Genomic DNA, 17869 nt, shown 5'->3' with positions numbered 1-17869 from the left:
ATCAATTGCATCTGTATTTTACAATGTTTACTGAAATTATTTATGCTTAGAATTTCAAATTCTAGGAGAACCGAAAAAATATGAATCGGCCCAGATGACTCCTGTTCACAAAATAAATAACCTAGAGCTGATCATATATTTTCTGATAAAGCTTGTACAATCTCATACAATTAAAGTAGGCATCTAATTTCTATAACACTATTCTGCATATCAATTTCTAAATACTTTCTAATCAAATTATTTTCAATTATGAGAAGAATTATAATAGGGAATATTTGTGCTTCTCTAATGGTGAGGTAGGATATAATTTAAGAATGGGGGACTGACCTATGATCTGACTGCAAATATTTCATGTTTCAGCATAAATTGTAATATGACATGTGATAAGTGTCACTCTGTTAGTAATAACAGTCATCAAAATGACTAGGGAAATACGCCTCCTCCCTTTTTTCTGCCTCGTGGAACCAGGATTTCAAGAGTAATTGCACATATGATGACTTTTAATCATGACAGCAACACAAGAACACTGAAATGCCACTGCCCTGTGGAGGGGGCAGGGCAATTCTTTCACATACCACGTGGAATAAATGCCATTGACTTAAGTTCCACTCTCACAGAGCATACTGCATAAAAGGTTAGTGAAAAGCGGGATGCAATTACTGTGAATTATTTATAGAGCACTATCAATTGTTGGAAACTCTCCAAATGAATGGGAAACTTAAGAAAACAAGCCAGTCACTAAAATGGTGAAACCAGTCGTTAAGTTCTGGCTTAAGAAAGACATACATACACAAACAAAACAAACATATTTTGTTATTTTGTGAGATTAATTTTTTCTAAAAAACCCTGGATGTTGTTTTTTAATGCAATTAAAATTAAAATCAGGAACCAAATGTAAACTAGCTATGTATGGTTCAGTTAATGAAAATTTTGTTTTATTGCTTGATCATTTTAGAGATTTATTCTCTTGGTAGGTTTCTTTGGGGGTGGATTTTACCAATATGTCACGTAACAAAATAGCCATCTACAGAAAAAAAAAAATTCAAATAGTTTCAGGGAAATCAACACTGACAGTTGTTGTCTCCCATAATAGATAAACACATTAGCCAGGCTCTAGCTGTTAAAATAGGAAATCCAAAGTAAACAGCAGTTGTAAAAAGCTTTTATATAAACTGTACTAGTTCAAATAGCAGTCTATGCCAACGTTCCTTCTGCCTAAAAACCCATTACAAATGCTGACTACTGATTGTAAAATGATTTATGGTTAAGCAACAGGGCCCCCCAGACTGTTTAAGTATCAAATCAAATATGTTATTAGGTCACATATATTAACAACTCTTTCAAGATGCTGATCATACACAGGGCTCACAAACCAACCTAATGTTTAATATAGAGAACTTGGCAGGGTTAGAAAGAGTTCCAACCAGAGCTACTTTAACTCTACATTTTATGATTTCTTCTTCTTTCTATTTACTTTGGTTCTCCTTTTTACTCCCACATCTGTCTCAAAGTTAATGTGGTCATCACTTCCTCCATATTTCTTTCATAAGGTGATATAGCCTTATTCAAGCCTTTAACATCAACTACAGTAATGTCTTTTAATACATGGCCCAAGTACCTTTGAGATTAAGGAAGCTATAGTCATAGTGATCTCTTGATCAAAGCTTCTGAAAGAATGTTAATGGCCAAAACAGAGGCAAGAGAAAGCCTAATGATGAGGATAGGAAAAAAATGAGGCAACACATGTGGGAGGGAAACAAGAGTATCTTGACGATTAACTAGTTAGGAAACTTCTTTCTGAAATGGCTTGATTACAATATCATCTCTGCTCATAGTGGAAAGCTAACAATAAGTCACTTTCCAAAATGAGATATAAAAATGGCTATTTCAGAAAACCTCCTTCTACTCATAAGTAACATTCAATTGTGCTTTATGGTTTATAAAATGTTTTTTATATAAGGAAGCTATTTAAGTTGTGCAAAAATGTGCAGATATTTTTATTAGCCCCATTTTACAGATAAGGAAACCAAGGCTTGGTGAGGTTAACGACTGCTTCAAGATTCTTATCTCCTAAGCTTTGGAGAACTTTTTCTGAAAAAAGTTGGCTTAAAACTCAACATTCAAAAGCAAAGATCATGATATTCAGTCCCATTATTTCATGGCAAATAGATGGGAAAACAATGGAAACAGTGAGAGACTTTATTTTTGCGGGCTGCAAAATCACTGCAGATGGTGACTGCAGCCATGAAATTAAAAGACGCTTGTTCCTTGGCAGAAAAGGTATGACCAACCTAGACAGCGTATTAAAAAGCAGTGACATTACTTTGCCAACAAAGGCCCATCTAGTCAAAGCTATGGTTTTTCCAGTAGTCGTGTATAGATGTAAGAGTTGGACTATAAAGAAGGCTGAGCACTGAAGAATTGATGCTTTTGAACTGTGGTGCTGGAGAAGACTCTTGAGAGTCCCTTGGACTGCAAAGAGATCCAACCAGTCAATCCTAAAGGAAATCAGTCCTGAATATTCTTTGGAAGGACTGATGTTGAAGCTGAAGCTCCAATACTTTGGCCACCTGATGTGAAGAACTGACTCATTAGAAAAGACCCTGAGGCTGGGAAAGATTGAAGGTGGAAACAGAAGGGAACGACACAGGATGAGATGGTTGGATGGCATCACCAACTCGATGGACATGAGTTTGAGTAAGTTCCAGGAGTTGGTGATGGACAGGGAAGCCTGGAGTGATGCAGTCCATGGGTCACAAAGAGTCGGACACGACTGAGTGACTGAACTGAACTGAACTGACTGAAGCTTTGGACTGGGCTGTGGATTCAAATTCCTCTGCAGCCAAATCCAATGCTTGTCCCAAACAAGCCTGTGTGAACATAAATGGGCTGCTTCTAGATCCTCTAATTCCAGTTGTCTTCAAGGTTCTCTGGATAGGGTCAGTGCTGGTTTTTAAAAAGCAATAGGGAAAATCGATTGAATGACTCACTTTTCAGAGTTGCATTAACTTTTTCAGGCCACTGGGGTACAATTTACTAAATTACCTCTCCTAGCACACTAAATAGTACCCTAGTGGGTCAAAGAGTAAATGCACCTCTGAAAAGTGAGCCATTTATCCCCTTCTTCCCTGTAGTACCAGATGTAATCTGTCCCCTATGACAGAAATATTAACCCATTTCCATTAAAAACTCAAGAAATTGTCCCACACTAGAGAAAATGAGTATGGGGAAGCTTCCCTGGGAGAGGAAAACAAAACAAACAAAAATCTCTCTTCTATAACCTTGCTCACAATACTGGTGAAAAGTCAGCATGTATTTATATGAAAATAGTGGGCTTTCATTCACTGGGGATTGATTTTAATCAAGGCCTCAAAACACAACAAAAAAACACAAATTCAAAGCTGATGGTTTTCAGCAGGGAGATGCACAGGACATCATGATGGCTAGTTTCATCCTGTACTGCAGTATTTAAAAAGTAAAGCTCAAACATTCATCTTGCGTGTGTAATACGATATATATCACAGATCGTGGTTCTTTCACATATCTCACTATCCCAGAGATTATCCCTTTGACACAAAAAAATCTTCTTGGCTAGCAAATAAGCACATTATTACTTTTAATCTGTATAAAGGCAAAAGCCTCTGAATACATTTCTGAGTTGCCTCAGGAATAGCTATTGAGTGATTTAACAGTTGCTAGATACTTTAATAAAGCCAAACTTTAAGTTTTCAGCACTGTTAGTCTTTTACTCTTCTGGAAGATGGCTATGCAATGAAAATAAGACAACTTTAATTTAAGAATCATCCAGCTTCTAATTAAACTGCCATAGGCAGCTGGTTGGATAAGTTTTAATCAGTTTCAATCACCTATTGATTGGTATACTGAAGCCTAAAAAATTAAAAGTAAAAGATGATTGGGGAATTGTCCCATCTCAGAACAACAGTAGAGGCCTCTGTAAATAACTCCTCTTTTAACCATCAGCTAAATGAACACTTCAATACTGCAGTACAAAGTCTTCTGCAAAATTACTTTAACTAACAAGCAGAAATTTATCAGCTTCAGCCAAAATCAATGCTGAAATCAATTTGAACACTGGTTGTGTCTAAAGGGGCTCATTGGCAATTTAGGGAAATTACACCATGTAAATGCCTGTGCTTTAATTGAACAGTTTCATCAACTAGGCTGTGATTGCTGTCCATTCACTTATTTACTTTCGCTGCAGCTACCATTCTGCAAAGGAATGGCTTTTGTCAGGCTGAAGAGAGGCACTTTATCTTCATTTTGTGCACTTTTGTGCATAACAGACTTCACGACACTGGCATATCATTACTAGGGTTAAAACAAACCAGGAGGAACTTTTCCCTTTAACCTAAAAAATGAACAACACTCAAACTACCATCATACCTTACACCATCCAGGGAGAGTCATCTTTAAGCAAAGAAAAATCTTTGCCTCTATGTTTTGGACAACAGGAGAAAGTATTTGGATTCTAAACCAAATTCCATCTTGCTCTTCTTTTTGAGATATCTGTAGCGATTTCCAAAAATATATAAACTGCATTAGAACATTCTCTCCAAAAATTAAGTAACATTTTGTTTTACAAAGTCCTTTGAGATTAGTCAAGAGGAGCTGATTCTCCAATCTATTCAGGAGATTAAGGCTTAAAGACCTCACATATATTTTTAAAGTAAGATTAACGAGAGGAGAAAGGGAGAGGGGTCTGCATGGGAGGAAGAAACCAGACTTGTTTGTAAAGATCAGAGGTCAAAACATCTGTAAGACTCCAACGATTTAAATACATACACAAAAGCACTCACAAAATCATGAGCAATGAAAAAAACCCAAAGATGCAATTTCTGCAGAACTATATGTGGAACTGACTGAAGTCTGGAGACAGGAATTAATGTTTTAAATACTGGGTTAATCACTTAGTTCAAAGATTACAAATTTCAGGGAAGGTGAGAAGAAAGAAGACAGCTGTTTGTTCCCATAAGTCATCTGTAAGGTACATGTGCCTGATGCAAAAAATACAAATACAAAATAGATCAGTCTTATGGACTCTGTGGGAGAGGGAGAGGGTGGAGAGATTTGGGAGAATGGCATTGAAACATGTATAATATCATGTATGAAACGAGTCGCCAGTCCAGGTTCGATGCACAATACTGGATGCTTGGGGCTGGTGCACTGGGACAACCCAGAGGGAGGGTATGGGGAGGGAGGAGGGAGGAGGGTTCAGGATGGGGAACATAGGTATACCTGTGGCGGATTCATTTCGATATTTGGCAAAACTAATACAATACTGTAAAGTTTAAAAATAAAGTAAAATTAAAAAAAAATACAGCTGTAGTCTATGTGCTAGAAAATGCCATCAGAAGATTTTAGACTTGCACATAGTATGCTTACGCTAGCTCCTCACTGAATCAAAATGCAGTTGTTTACTAAAAAGGGCACTGGGAAAGCATCAAGAAATAAGAAAGCATGACTTTCAACGGTGGTTCTAGCCCTTGTCTGCTTTAACTCCTCAGAGAAATCCCTTGATTTCAGGATTTCATCACAGGTTACACAATGTTGGTGACACCTACTCTACCCAGCTACATTCCAGCGTTGCTGACGTTAACCCTTAGCATGCAACGGTGGCCCAGGGTGGAAACAAATGCAGCCATACGATTCTGAGTATCCACTGCATGCTGGGGACATGAAGGCAAGGCCTTAACACATTTTACTAGGCTTCCAGGGAAGCAGAGAAACTTCGCATTTGCCTTTTCAGTCAGTTGCCCAAGACTTACACTCTGCAACACTAAAAAATTAACTTTCAAAAAAAGTTAAAAGGAAGAAAAAACAAATGGTGTACAGAAACTAAACTCGGCACATGTGTGGTAGTAAAAATTCACTCTGTAATTTTATCCCACCTGTCATTTTCTCTACAACTATAAAATTTCATTGGCTATATATTTTGTTACTCAGACAACATAAAAATACATTTTATTCATAGTTTTTAGATACCTTTTCAGAAAACTTAATTATAATTTAATCAGAGCTTTGTTTATTGACTACAGTATATTATTACATTTTGTTTCTAAAGTTAGTAGTCGTAATAGAATCAGTATGCTTGAGAATCTTACACAATGTATATTTTCCAAGTACACTAAGCTTGTTAAAATACTATATTGATTGTGCCCTAAAGCAAGTTCTGATTTTGTCTGAACATTCTTCACTTCACTTCATTATTTGAATTCACAAAACAAAAACCATAGTTCTGCTTTGAGCAATAATACTGTACATTCTTTTTCTTTCCTTCTTTTGTAGTACTGACTAGGAAAAATATGGAAATTTTAGGGTCAAGAGGATAACAATACAAAGTTACACTTAAAAATCAAAGTAATGTTTAAAAAAACTTGATGCTTAATACCCAGAGCTTAAGTCTCTATTGCTGTTTCCCCCTCTCAGTTAGTAACCTGCTCCTCCAATTCAGTTTTAATGCACAAATCAGAACCTAAGTGTATTCGACTCCAGTAAGGCAGCAATTTAACAGGAACACGGTCTCTTATAGCAAGGTAACCAAAGACAGAGCAATGAAAAAAAAAAACAAAAAACTGTGGCAGAAAGTTATACACAGTAAATGTGGTTTGTACTTTCCAGTGAATTATTTTCCAAAAAAGCAATTTAAGTAAATACCCTAGATGCTGTGGCATACAAATATTTGCTTGTGCTATATGCCAACCAAGAGCCGTTAATTTTCTAACACATCAGACACTGTAAAATAGTTTAGAAAAATTTAATGTGTCTTATAAATCAAGAAATGCTCCAACTCCTCTAGCACAAACACAGAATTAATCTCAGGATCCAATTATTAAATTCAAAGCTTTTGATAAGTAAAGAGACCCAAAGGATAGACCAAATAACAAGTTATGTCGCCATAATTCTGTCAGCGAAGTAATGGTTGTTTTAACATCTACTAAAAAGCCTCTAAAATTAACAACTAGAGATGGTGCATCACTGACTTTCAAGATCATATATTAATTTAGATCTCACACTGAAAAATAATTTCGGTTAAAAATTGAGAAACTTAAAAGAGTGCAGATGACAAAAAGGAAAACCGTGGCTTGAGAAGTAGGCCCAAGTACTGATGTAGTGTCAGAAGGAATTTGAGGTGGACAACTCGATGTTTTGATACTGAGTTCTAATCTTGATTTGACCATGGGCATGCCACTTAACCCTTCCAAGCTTTATCTTTCTCACTAGTAAAAAGGGGCTAAGTATATCGACCATGCTTCTTGGCAAAGATTTAGCGAGATCTCAAAGATCCCACATGATCAGGCTCCTTCCCATTTCTCCACCATCCCCTGAGCTTACTCTACTCCAATTCCAACCACACTCCTAGACACAACACCTTCACACTCATCTCAGGGCATTCTCCACAGCAGTTCCTTCTGCCTGGATTCTGGATTCCCAGATTCTCCCATGACTTGGCTCCTTCCTGTCCTTCAGGTCTCAGCTCCAATATCCCCTCCTCAGATAAGCCTTGCTGAGCATTCTTTACAGCACTTGTAAGGTCTGATATCATCTTACTTCGGTATTCATTTCCTTGATTGCTGTCTATCTGCACCCCTAGAACAAGCTCCAGGAGCACTGGCCACCTGTGTTATTCACTACTGGATGGCTTTGGCACAGAGTGACTGTCGGTGAGTATACATTCAACGAATATACAGTAAGACAAAATCTAAAAGAACAAAACCAAACAATACTTGACATTAACATTTTTATGGTAGCTGAATGCTAAATTTCATTTTGGAACTTTACACTCAGGAGTAATCTTTGCAGTCTTTTCATGTCCAGTCTAGGTGGGAATTCTTTTCTCAGCAGTCCTGAACACTAAGCCGTATCATTCTGCTTAAGGTAGAAGCCAGAGCCACCCAGCGATACATCCATGAATACTTTGCATCCATCCTGAGACTGTGAACAGACTCTACAGGTTAATTCCTAAAACACTAAGTGTCTACAGTAGGTAACGAGTGGTACTGGGCCCTGGAAAGACATCATTCAAATGACCTCTAGGGAGGACAGGCCGGTGCGTAAAGTAGCAGAAAGAGTACAGGGCTCACTCTAACCAAAGGCATTGTCACACAGACATTCAAGACAAGCAATCTGAGGTGGGCCTTCAGAAAAACCTGCTCCTCTGTCTACAGGAATGCCCTTCAGACTTTATGTCAGTTGTCAGGGGACCTCTTGATTTTTTCTTATTCAGATAAAAGGCAGCCAACTCCTCTGATCACTTTTCAACTCAAATAACAGTTCCTCCATGAGGCCCTTTCTGAATCCTCCTGAGGAAAGAGCTAAAAGTTGTCACTCCCTCCTCGGCCCACAAGGTCCTGTGTACCACAGAGACACATGGCCTAGACCGTGAGGCCCTGTACTTACCTATCGACAAGACGTCTCCCTCCATCTGGACACAGGCCAATGAGAGCCTGCTCTCCCCAACAGCTGACACAGTGCCCTCCACACAGCACATGCTCAGAAGGTGCCCACTAATGAACGAAGGAGGACTGGACGGCACAATGTCCCAGACCCCTGTTTTTTCTCCCCATGCTCCTCTGGGTGCTCTCTGAACTGTCCATATCTCTCTAGAAAGTCAGCACCCAGAACTAGACACAAAAATCCAAAAGTTACACCCTGCGAGACAAAGTCAAACCTGGATGCTATACATTCTTAATGCAGCCAGAAAATAGATTTTAATGGAAACTAGACCTCTTCCACCCTATAAAAATAGAAGTGTGCTAATGCTTATCTGTTCTTAACCACTTCTGCTGAGGACGTTATATTTCTCTATAAAGAAAGCACTTTTATTAAAATAAAATATTAGAAAGAAGTCTTGCTACTTCAAAACTATTTTTCCCTAAAAGGAGATAGAGTTGAAATACTTCGATTCAGCAAATTCTTACTTGAAATATTACCATAATGTATTGATTTTTACCAGACTCAATTGACTGAAAAGTTGTTTGTATAGCAATATTGGCCAAACCAATATACTAGAACAATTTTGTTACCCATAGTAATCAAGTGCATTTCTGAAGTATAATTATACTGTCATAAAAATAAAGCCAAGATACCCTTTTCCAAGCAATAAAACAATAAGGGCTATAAAAAAGGAAGAAGAAAAGGCTAAATAAATGAGATTTTTTAAAATGAAATTTAGTGTCTTTCAGAAACACCCCCGCCTCTTCTTCCTTCCCTTAAGCCAAGGTTAGCAGAAAATGATCAATACTTCAATCTCAATAAACTATTTCAATAATAGTTAATTCGGGTGGAAACAGAGTCTGAAAATCTCTGCTCAGCGACCTGTGACATCCTGTCATGTTGGCTGGATGCCAATAATCCATCATTGCTGTAATGAATGTGAGCATGTGTGAAGTTATGGGGATGTGGAGATGGGGCAGCAAAGGTGGGAAAGGTGCAGAGAGTCTGGAGCTCAGGTTCATTCTTCAGGTTCTAATCAATACAATGCACATCACTGTATGAAACCAACCTGTAACAGCGAATGCTGCGAGAGGGAAGTGGACATAATTAATTTTATTTGACAAATGTTCATTGATTTTCTGAAAATATTTAATATCCTTGCTTGTCACATGATACTACAATACAATCCAGCCATATACAAGTATTTAATTTTACATTAAGATGATGTCTTATTTGCTTGTTTAAAATACGATCCTGGCTACAAGGAAAAGGCACTTCATTTGATTGGAAATTTAAAGTTAAAATAAATCAAACAATCACCCTAGCTCTTGGGTCAATATCAAAACCATTTAAAAACTACTCTTAATTTACCAGATGCACTTCAGGGAGAAAAACAAAAAGAAGTGGGGCCACTGATGCAGCTGTTAGAGAAACTGGGGCCAGGCCTGTGACTGCTTCCGGTTTGGCACCTTTGGGTTGTTTGGTGAAAAAGGAAATCAGAGTTTTTCTCGGTATTATGTGGTTCCCAATATTTACATCAAGGACCCTCTTGGTTGCACTTTCCCTTCAGGAATCCTATGTTTTAAAATATTTTGTTTACTAAATAGCATTTAATTAGGCAACGATTCATGTATTTTTTTCATTTTCTATAACTGACCACCACAGCTTCTAATTTTCATGAAATAAATCATGTTCACTGCAATGGGCTGATATAATTCCAGTCCTGAAACAAAAATATTTTAGTTGGCCTGTAAGTCATATCACAAGGGTAGAATACAGTTTAATAGTTCACATGATCTGAGTTACCGTCTCCAAGAACCATCCCCACCCTACTGCCCAACAAATATTTCATAATATAGGTAAGACAACAGAAAGAAGGCAAGACCAACACCTTTGAGAACTGTTAACCCTTCCCTCCTCTCTTATCTCTAGATATGGTCAAATTAATTGTTAAATAATGGTATATATCCAATCTTTGAAACACCATGTAGTTAGCATACATGCTACCGATTATACCGCTGAGAAAATTCTACCTCAAACCCAGGTTACACCTCTTAACTGTACCATAAGAAGCAGCTAGATTTAGAAAATTCACTAGAAAATACCTTGAGATTAGAATACATGGCCAGAAAGCTGACAGCAAGAGTCTTAGCCTAAATAATTGCATTAAAGAAAAAGAGAACAGATGATCCTTAAGTGTGTGTTGGCTAACTGACTCAGCATGGCCTAAGTCCTAAGAGGTAGATACTACTTCATTTTTGGACCCAGAGCTTTTGCGACTCCTTCAAACAATGCACTGAAGGAGCAAAAAATCTGAGTGCCTGGCTCATTATCATAGAACGTTTTCAAAGTAACTGGTCCTATGAATTACTTTCATTTCCATGTGACTTACTATCCAAGAAAAAAGGACAGTAACTAGAATGTTGAGTTAGTGGATACCAAATACTAAGTTTTTAATATGTGAAAGAAAATTAATCATTCAAACATATGCTTTTAGTTTAGAAATCCCTATGCTTCTTGGTGAATGTTCTAAAACAATTATTCAGGCTCAAAATTATGCAGCCTCTAAAACTAGCTAGATATGGGGAGGATCCAATTAAAGAACCCTGCTAAAACCTGCTTGGAAAAAACCTCCACTGGCCTCATTCTTATTCCAGCCAGCATGTATAGAGCATCTCTTCTATCCTTAGGACTGTGCTGGGTACACTAGAAAATACAAGTAAATGCAATGGACTCTGCCTGACCTTGAGAAAACACTGCCTCAGGGAGAAACAGAGTGGAAGGAAGAGATGCTGTGTAGAGTGCTGGTTCTGTTACATGAATGTGAGCCCCAGCTTTTACCAGCGGTTAAACAGGCTTGCCATTATACCAGCTGTCTTATAGCAATTTGAAAGTAAACTACAATAAATGAGAATATACCTTGAAACTTTGAAAAATCATTCTATTTAAAATAATATACGATATAAAAATAAACCATACTCATAAAGGAACTAAAGAACCAAAGGAAACATCGAAATATATTAGGTATCATATTGCAGAATTTCTCAAAGTTAATTCAATACAACTTTAATTCTGTGAGATATTTACAGATCTTTCTCAAGAAAAGAATCCCATGGCCAAGTAAGCATAGAAAGCCCAGGGATTAATGCTCTTTCTATCATTGTTCATTTCTATCATGAACAGTAGTAAGTTCATGTAAGAATCATGAACATTCAGTGTCAGACACAGTACTTAGCCTTTTTTATGGAACATCTGATTTAACCTCACAGTAATTTTGTACGACGTGTACTCAGTTGCTAAGTCCTGTCCAACTCCTTGTGACCCCATGGACTATAGTCCACCAGACTCCTCTGTCCATGGGGATTCTCCAGGCAAGAGTACTGGAGTGGGTTGCCATTTCCTCCTCCAGGGAATCTTCCCAACCCAAGGATTGAATCCATGTCTCCTGCGTCTCCTGCATTGGCAGGCAGAATCTTTACCACTGAGCCACCTGGGAAGCCCACTTTTGTAAGACAGGTATTAGTATTATCCCCATTTTAAGCATAGGGAAACTGAGATAGAAGACACTATGTAACTTTCCCAACATCACACAAGCTGGTTAGTGGCAGATGCAGAATTCAAACTCAGAGTCCCTATACTTAACCACAACACATACTGTTTTCTACTTCCTCTAAGCTTTCAGAATTTATTGTGAATCTGTCAGAAGGGAATAGTACATATGTGCTTCCTGATTTATTTTTTGGAGCAACTTGTACTTTTGGAAATGAAGCAGTTAAAGTACATTCATTTACTTTTCCTAAATAATTCTTTCTCTTAGAATTGATCCATTTCATCCAAACTAATAATCCAAGAGATACCACAATTTACAATTACCTGGCTGGATTGCTATCATGAGTTCAGCAGGGGGCTATACACAGAATCCGCATTTGGTTCAAATATATAGGCCCAGAATTTCATGCTGTATAACTGAGGAGAATACCCAAACTTAAAGGATGAAAATGTGATCAACTATTAAATAACATATATTGTAGTTACACAACATCGTATCCCTTAAAATTCACAACATCTCAAGTGGAGCAAATAAGACTGAAATATCAACTTTTGCTTCACATTTATTAGCTTTATTATTCTTTATAAGAAAAAAAATAAATAGGCCCATTAGGCAGTTTTGTTACCAATGAGTGGATTTTCCAATATTTTCTTCATCTAGTTTATGTAGCATAGCCTGTAATGTAATCATTTTTGTTTGAAAAATCACAGTTTTTATAGTCAACACCATTAAGGTAAACTTAGTATAGGAGAAAGTCAATCATAACACATCAAACACTCAGTTTTATAGAGACTTTAGTAAAGTGGCTTTTCATTTCGTGATGATTATACCATTTCTTTGTGCTGAACTAAAAGCCAGAAATAGGAGAACACCACAAATTGAAGTCCAGACAGAAATGAAGACCAATGATCAATGACAATGATCAATGATCAATGACGCAATGGACATGAGCTTGAGACGGACAGGGAAGCCTGGCATGCTACAGTCCATGGGGTGGCAAAGAGTTGGACATGACTGAACTGAACTGATCAACGACAAGTGGTTATGTAATTTTATATCTTCATGTTCTCTCTCCTTAAGAATCACCTAGGCAATAAGTGAAATGTCTTCTTTTCATAAGAAATCTACGACATAAAGTACTGAAATGATCATGACACCGCCACTCACCCTCCATAATGACAACCACTGTCAAAAACATACTGAATCTTACAAAGTGTTTTGAGCATAAGCAATGAAAGCCAACTAAATAAACCCAGGAGAAGTTGCTAATGTCACTGTGGCATCCTAGCAAATTAAAGAACTCGTGCTAAGGACCCTCCCTTGGATACTGTGACTCTAATAAAAAGAAAACTTCTAGCCATGCTTCTTAGCTAAAAACATTAGCCAGGCAAATGGGAAATTATTTGCAAGACAAAAAAGTTGTGCAGATGGACAGTGTTGATGGTTACACAATAATGTGAACGTACTTAATGCCACTGAACTGTAGACTTACAAATGGTTGAGATGGTAATTTTTATGTTTTTACTACAATTAAGGATAACAGTTAAAGAAAAACAACACTAACATAATTTTATGCTGTAATTTTCCCTTGCTGGATGAGCATGCTATTTCTACTTCCCTGTATGCCCTCTCCCCTTTTTTTATAAACCTGTTTTAAGATAAAAGATTAAAATTTTAACACACAGAATATTATTTCCAATAGAAATTACCTGCTGGGGTTTGGTCTTATGTTTTCTCCTCTCTAGAATAAACCAGGACAGTAAATTCACAACAGGCCTTCAATTTAAAAATATTAACACGCTCAAGAGTCAAACATTTGGTGAAACAGCACAAGTAAGTAGGTTAGACGTCTAAAGAAATGTGTTTGGATTCTATTCGAAGCTGATAAAAGGCATTCAAAGAGTTGCTAGAAAACTTTTCTGTTTTATTACACCTGAACGTTAGCATAAAAGCATTAAGAAGAAGAAAGGCTGAGACTTTGAAAACTGCTCCCTTTAGGGAACTCAAGAGAAGCAATTTGAGTATACATGTTCCTTCTTATTTCTAATGGTACCTGAACCCAAGAACCTTCAGGACAGGGTAAAAAGTCAAGTCAGATAAGAGTGAGAAGACCAGGACGAAGAAATGCTATTTATGTAGTACTAGGGGTTGCATGGGAAGGAATGATAGTACAGATCCAGGAAAGGACAATGGTAGCCTCAAATTCTTGAGACAAATTAGGCATCACACATTTTAAGGGCAAGAGGGTAAGACCCAAGGATTGTGAAAGAAATGTGTTATTATTTAATTATCTGAATTAGCCTAGTGGAAGCAATTAACATTCAGACCAACTACTTGCCATACTCAGTTATCTATAGCAAAAAACCATCCAAATATGTAAACATATATTCTTAAAGGACTATGTCCAAGGACTTCAGGAGAAAGGACATTTCCTGGCTCCACCTACAGAGAGGATCAAAGCCCTAGGGAGGGAACTGGATCAGATAACTTTGAAGGAGCTTCTAACCTGAGAAATCTAATTCTATGCCAAGGCGGCATCTGAGTTGAGGATATTCTGGAATTTTAGGATGTGACCTTTCATGTTCAAGGGCAACAGGGAAATTTTTAGCTATATTCACACATGGTTAGTAAGAACTCAAAATTCTAAGAAAATCAGTAACCAATAAGAACATAAATTAATTATTTTACAACTTTGAAAATATATATTAATATCAATAGTAAAATATCTAAGGTAAAAACACAATTATAATGTGATGCAGGGGTAGTGTATATATGGAAAACAGCTCTCTGGAGGAAAGCTTTATTACTCCCTCAGGGCTTTCTTACAGAATATGGATTTTTTAATTCCTAGTGGAATATTTTTCATACATCATTGCAGACTATTAAGTACCAGATATTACATTATGTAGTTTAAACTTTGCACTACTGCATGAGAAAGACTTCCCTGTCGAGAGAAGTATTTTTTACGGTTAGCATTTTTTAATATGAAAATGAACACTCCTTTAGGCTAAGATCACTGCAACCAGAATTTGGGAGAATTTTATAACTTAACATATTCATCAATGTGTAGAAATTCTCTCAGGGGTGTAGGGCGAGGAGAGAAGGAAACACAACAGGAAGAGGCTTTTTAATAACTAAGTGTCGACACAGGGCAAAGCAATGGTATTTATAAGGGTTGTCTTCCACTGGGCATAGGTGTAAACAGGCAGGGGACTAGCATAGGGTGCTAGCAAGTTAAAAAAAAATAATGGTGTTAAAAGAGTGAAAAAAAAATGCATTAAACTTCAGGCCAGTTAAAGGTATATTTGCTAATGTGGACTATTAAATGCTCACCCAGGAGAGATGCAGACTCAGAAATACTAAAAAGGCAATATAAATGCACTTTTCCAAGCAATTTCTGAGAAAATAGATGCCTTACAGAATTTTGGAGTCACATGTGGAAATAAAATCTAAGTGCTGGTAGTCATTTAAAAATCTTTGCCATGGAGAACTTGGATACCCACATTTGGCAAAAGTGGAGAGAAAGTTTAAACAAAATTGACTACTCACTTGTAGACTGTGCCGCCGTTGCCATGACCAAGAGTGTCTCGATACCGTATGTCTTGTTCATTCATCTCCACAAGAAAGAAAGAAAAACAAAAAGGGTGTCATGCTGTGGATGGAAATGTCAAGGAAAAGCAGCTCTGGGCCATAAACAACAAGCAGTCTGGGTCATTTCAAGTTCAGCTGCAAGAACGAGAAGATCAATACAACATTTGCTGTCCAATTTATAAAAGACGATACCAAGGGACAAAGTGATGGAAAGTTTAATGACAATTTGTTTGCCTGGGTCATTTCATTAAAGTTTGATAAAAGGTGTCAAAATGGAATGATATAACATAGCTCAAAAGGGTCAGGTCAGAGATACCGATAAGAACGGTCTCCAGCACTACAATAACCGCTGCCAAACAGCACTGCACATAACCAAAGTCAGACTTGGCAAGACACACACACACCCCCCTAGTAATCCAATGCACAATCTGTAAATACATCAGCCCCTGAAAACTCAAGTGACCCTCTAATTAACATTAAACAAACTAACTGAATAATGCTAATGATTTTCCTAGAGTTGACACTGCTTTTTTGGGGGGAAATGATAAATTAGTACCCAGCAATAGCTGGGTAGAAATCTTATGGAAAAGTGCCAAATCGATGCACTTTAAAAGGCACATATAGTAAAATGTTATAATGCATAAAAGGAAAGCAAGTAAGCATGTGATTAGTATAAACTAAAGTCATTTTTCTAATCCATTATATAAAGCAACACGTACATTTTCCCAGATTCTGTAAAAGTGTTATACCACAAATACTACTCTCATTTGTATAGTGAATAGAAGTGAAATTATTTTAGTACCCACAATATAATGTTTTAGAGTTTGAAACAACTCCCTAAGTAATTATTTATCAAATGACTTTAAGACTAGTCAGATTCTATTTAAGGAATTCAGTAATTTTCTACACACTGGTCCAGTTGCTTAAAAATTAACTGCCAACTTTATTCACTAAGTGGATTCAATAAAGTGTTATTTTCCATATAGCTAAAGCTTGGGAAAAGCCATAGTAAGCCCTGAAAAAAAAATCAATTTCCAGGGAATTGCACTGCCTTGCATGGGCAAAAAATAGATGGAGTTTTTAATTCAGTATCACCTGGAAAAAAAATAGTTTGCTTTCAGACCATTATAGTAAAGCTTTAAATATTTTGCTCTACTCTAAACTTTCACCAGTGGAATAAAACAAGGCTCCATTTATCAAGGGAAATATTTTTCTTCTATACATTTCTGAGGTTGAAGCTTCAGAGAGCTGTGATAATTAGGAATACAGTGGAAGTAATAGAAACAGCTTCCTTTCCAAGCCATTCTGCCACACTGTAAAAGAATATTGACAGATTAATGTATAAAGGCCAATCTAAGCACCTGATTTAATTGTAGTACAACCTAACTGATGTAATTTGCAACCAGTTAATTACTACATTTAGGATCAGAGGCAAAATGACAGATGAGTCATAAAAATTGGCAAAAATTTTTCTATTTGAGAGAAATTCTTTTCTTCATTTCCTTTAAACCACTAACACAGAAAATAAAACCTATTTCAACCTATATAAAATGTGGCATGAAGAAAAGAAAATCTCATTATTCTGGACCAAATGACAAATTTCAAAGCAGCATGCAATTGCACATAAAGTAACTTGAGATGCTAAACAAACTAGCAGAGTTGCTACTGGGTTTACCTTGATCAAACAGTATAAAATATGTAATATTTATATATGTAAATATCAGTATATATTGGTGGGTACAAATAGGCTACTTCCTTGAAAACATTCCTCAAACGTGACTGCAACTTCCTAAACATGACTGCAACAACCTAATTTGTACTAGTAACTTGCTGAACAATCTGTATCCTCATCATGGCCTGAAGTAAATTTCTAGGAGAAAGTTCATTCAACATCCACAAATTCTGAATTGGTAGCAATGAGGTTTAAGGGTAAGCTGGATGCAGCTATAGGATCTGGGCCCTAGAGAGGTCACAGTCCGATTACATCCCCTCCATCTACACCACACCATCAGAACTTTCCAGGTAAAAGGAACAGTAGTTTCCTCTTAGAAAAATATAAATATCAAGACTCAGTGATATTACACATTCCAATAACATACTGTGAGAGACCTAGGACTTTAGAGGGGGCTTGATTTTGTGATATTTTGCTGGAGGCAGAAAAGGCAAAGGCGTAGGTCTCTAAGTAGCTTCAGCCATTATAATCCCAACATCAGTCTTTATTTACCTAAAACCCTTAGGCTGAAAAGAAAAGTAGAGCAGTCACCCACCTAGCAC

General features: G+C 37.0%; 1 protein-coding gene across 2 annotated transcripts in view; it reads right to left on the bottom strand.

Annotated features, from left to right (window-relative positions):
• MAP2K5 (mitogen-activated protein kinase kinase 5) overlaps window positions 1-17869 on the bottom strand; it is a 270926-nt gene that overhangs the window by 194551 nt on the left and 58506 nt on the right. For both annotated transcript variants that reach the window (XM_027553050.1, XM_027553051.1), the window contains exon 8: window positions 15554-15618. In XM_027553050.1, coding sequence (XP_027408851.1) covers window positions 15554-15618 — 65 coding nt within the window. The remainder of the gene's footprint in view (window positions 1-15553; window positions 15619-17869) is intronic.

The sequence above is a fragment of the Bos indicus x Bos taurus genome, chromosome 10 (assembly GCF_003369695.1).
Source record: "Bos indicus x Bos taurus breed Angus x Brahman F1 hybrid chromosome 10, Bos_hybrid_MaternalHap_v2.0, whole genome shotgun sequence".
NCBI lineage: Eukaryota > Metazoa > Chordata > Mammalia > Artiodactyla > Bovidae > Bos > Bos indicus x Bos taurus.
The sequence above is the reverse complement of the archived record's forward strand: the minus strand, read 5'-3'. Positions and strand labels throughout refer to the sequence as shown.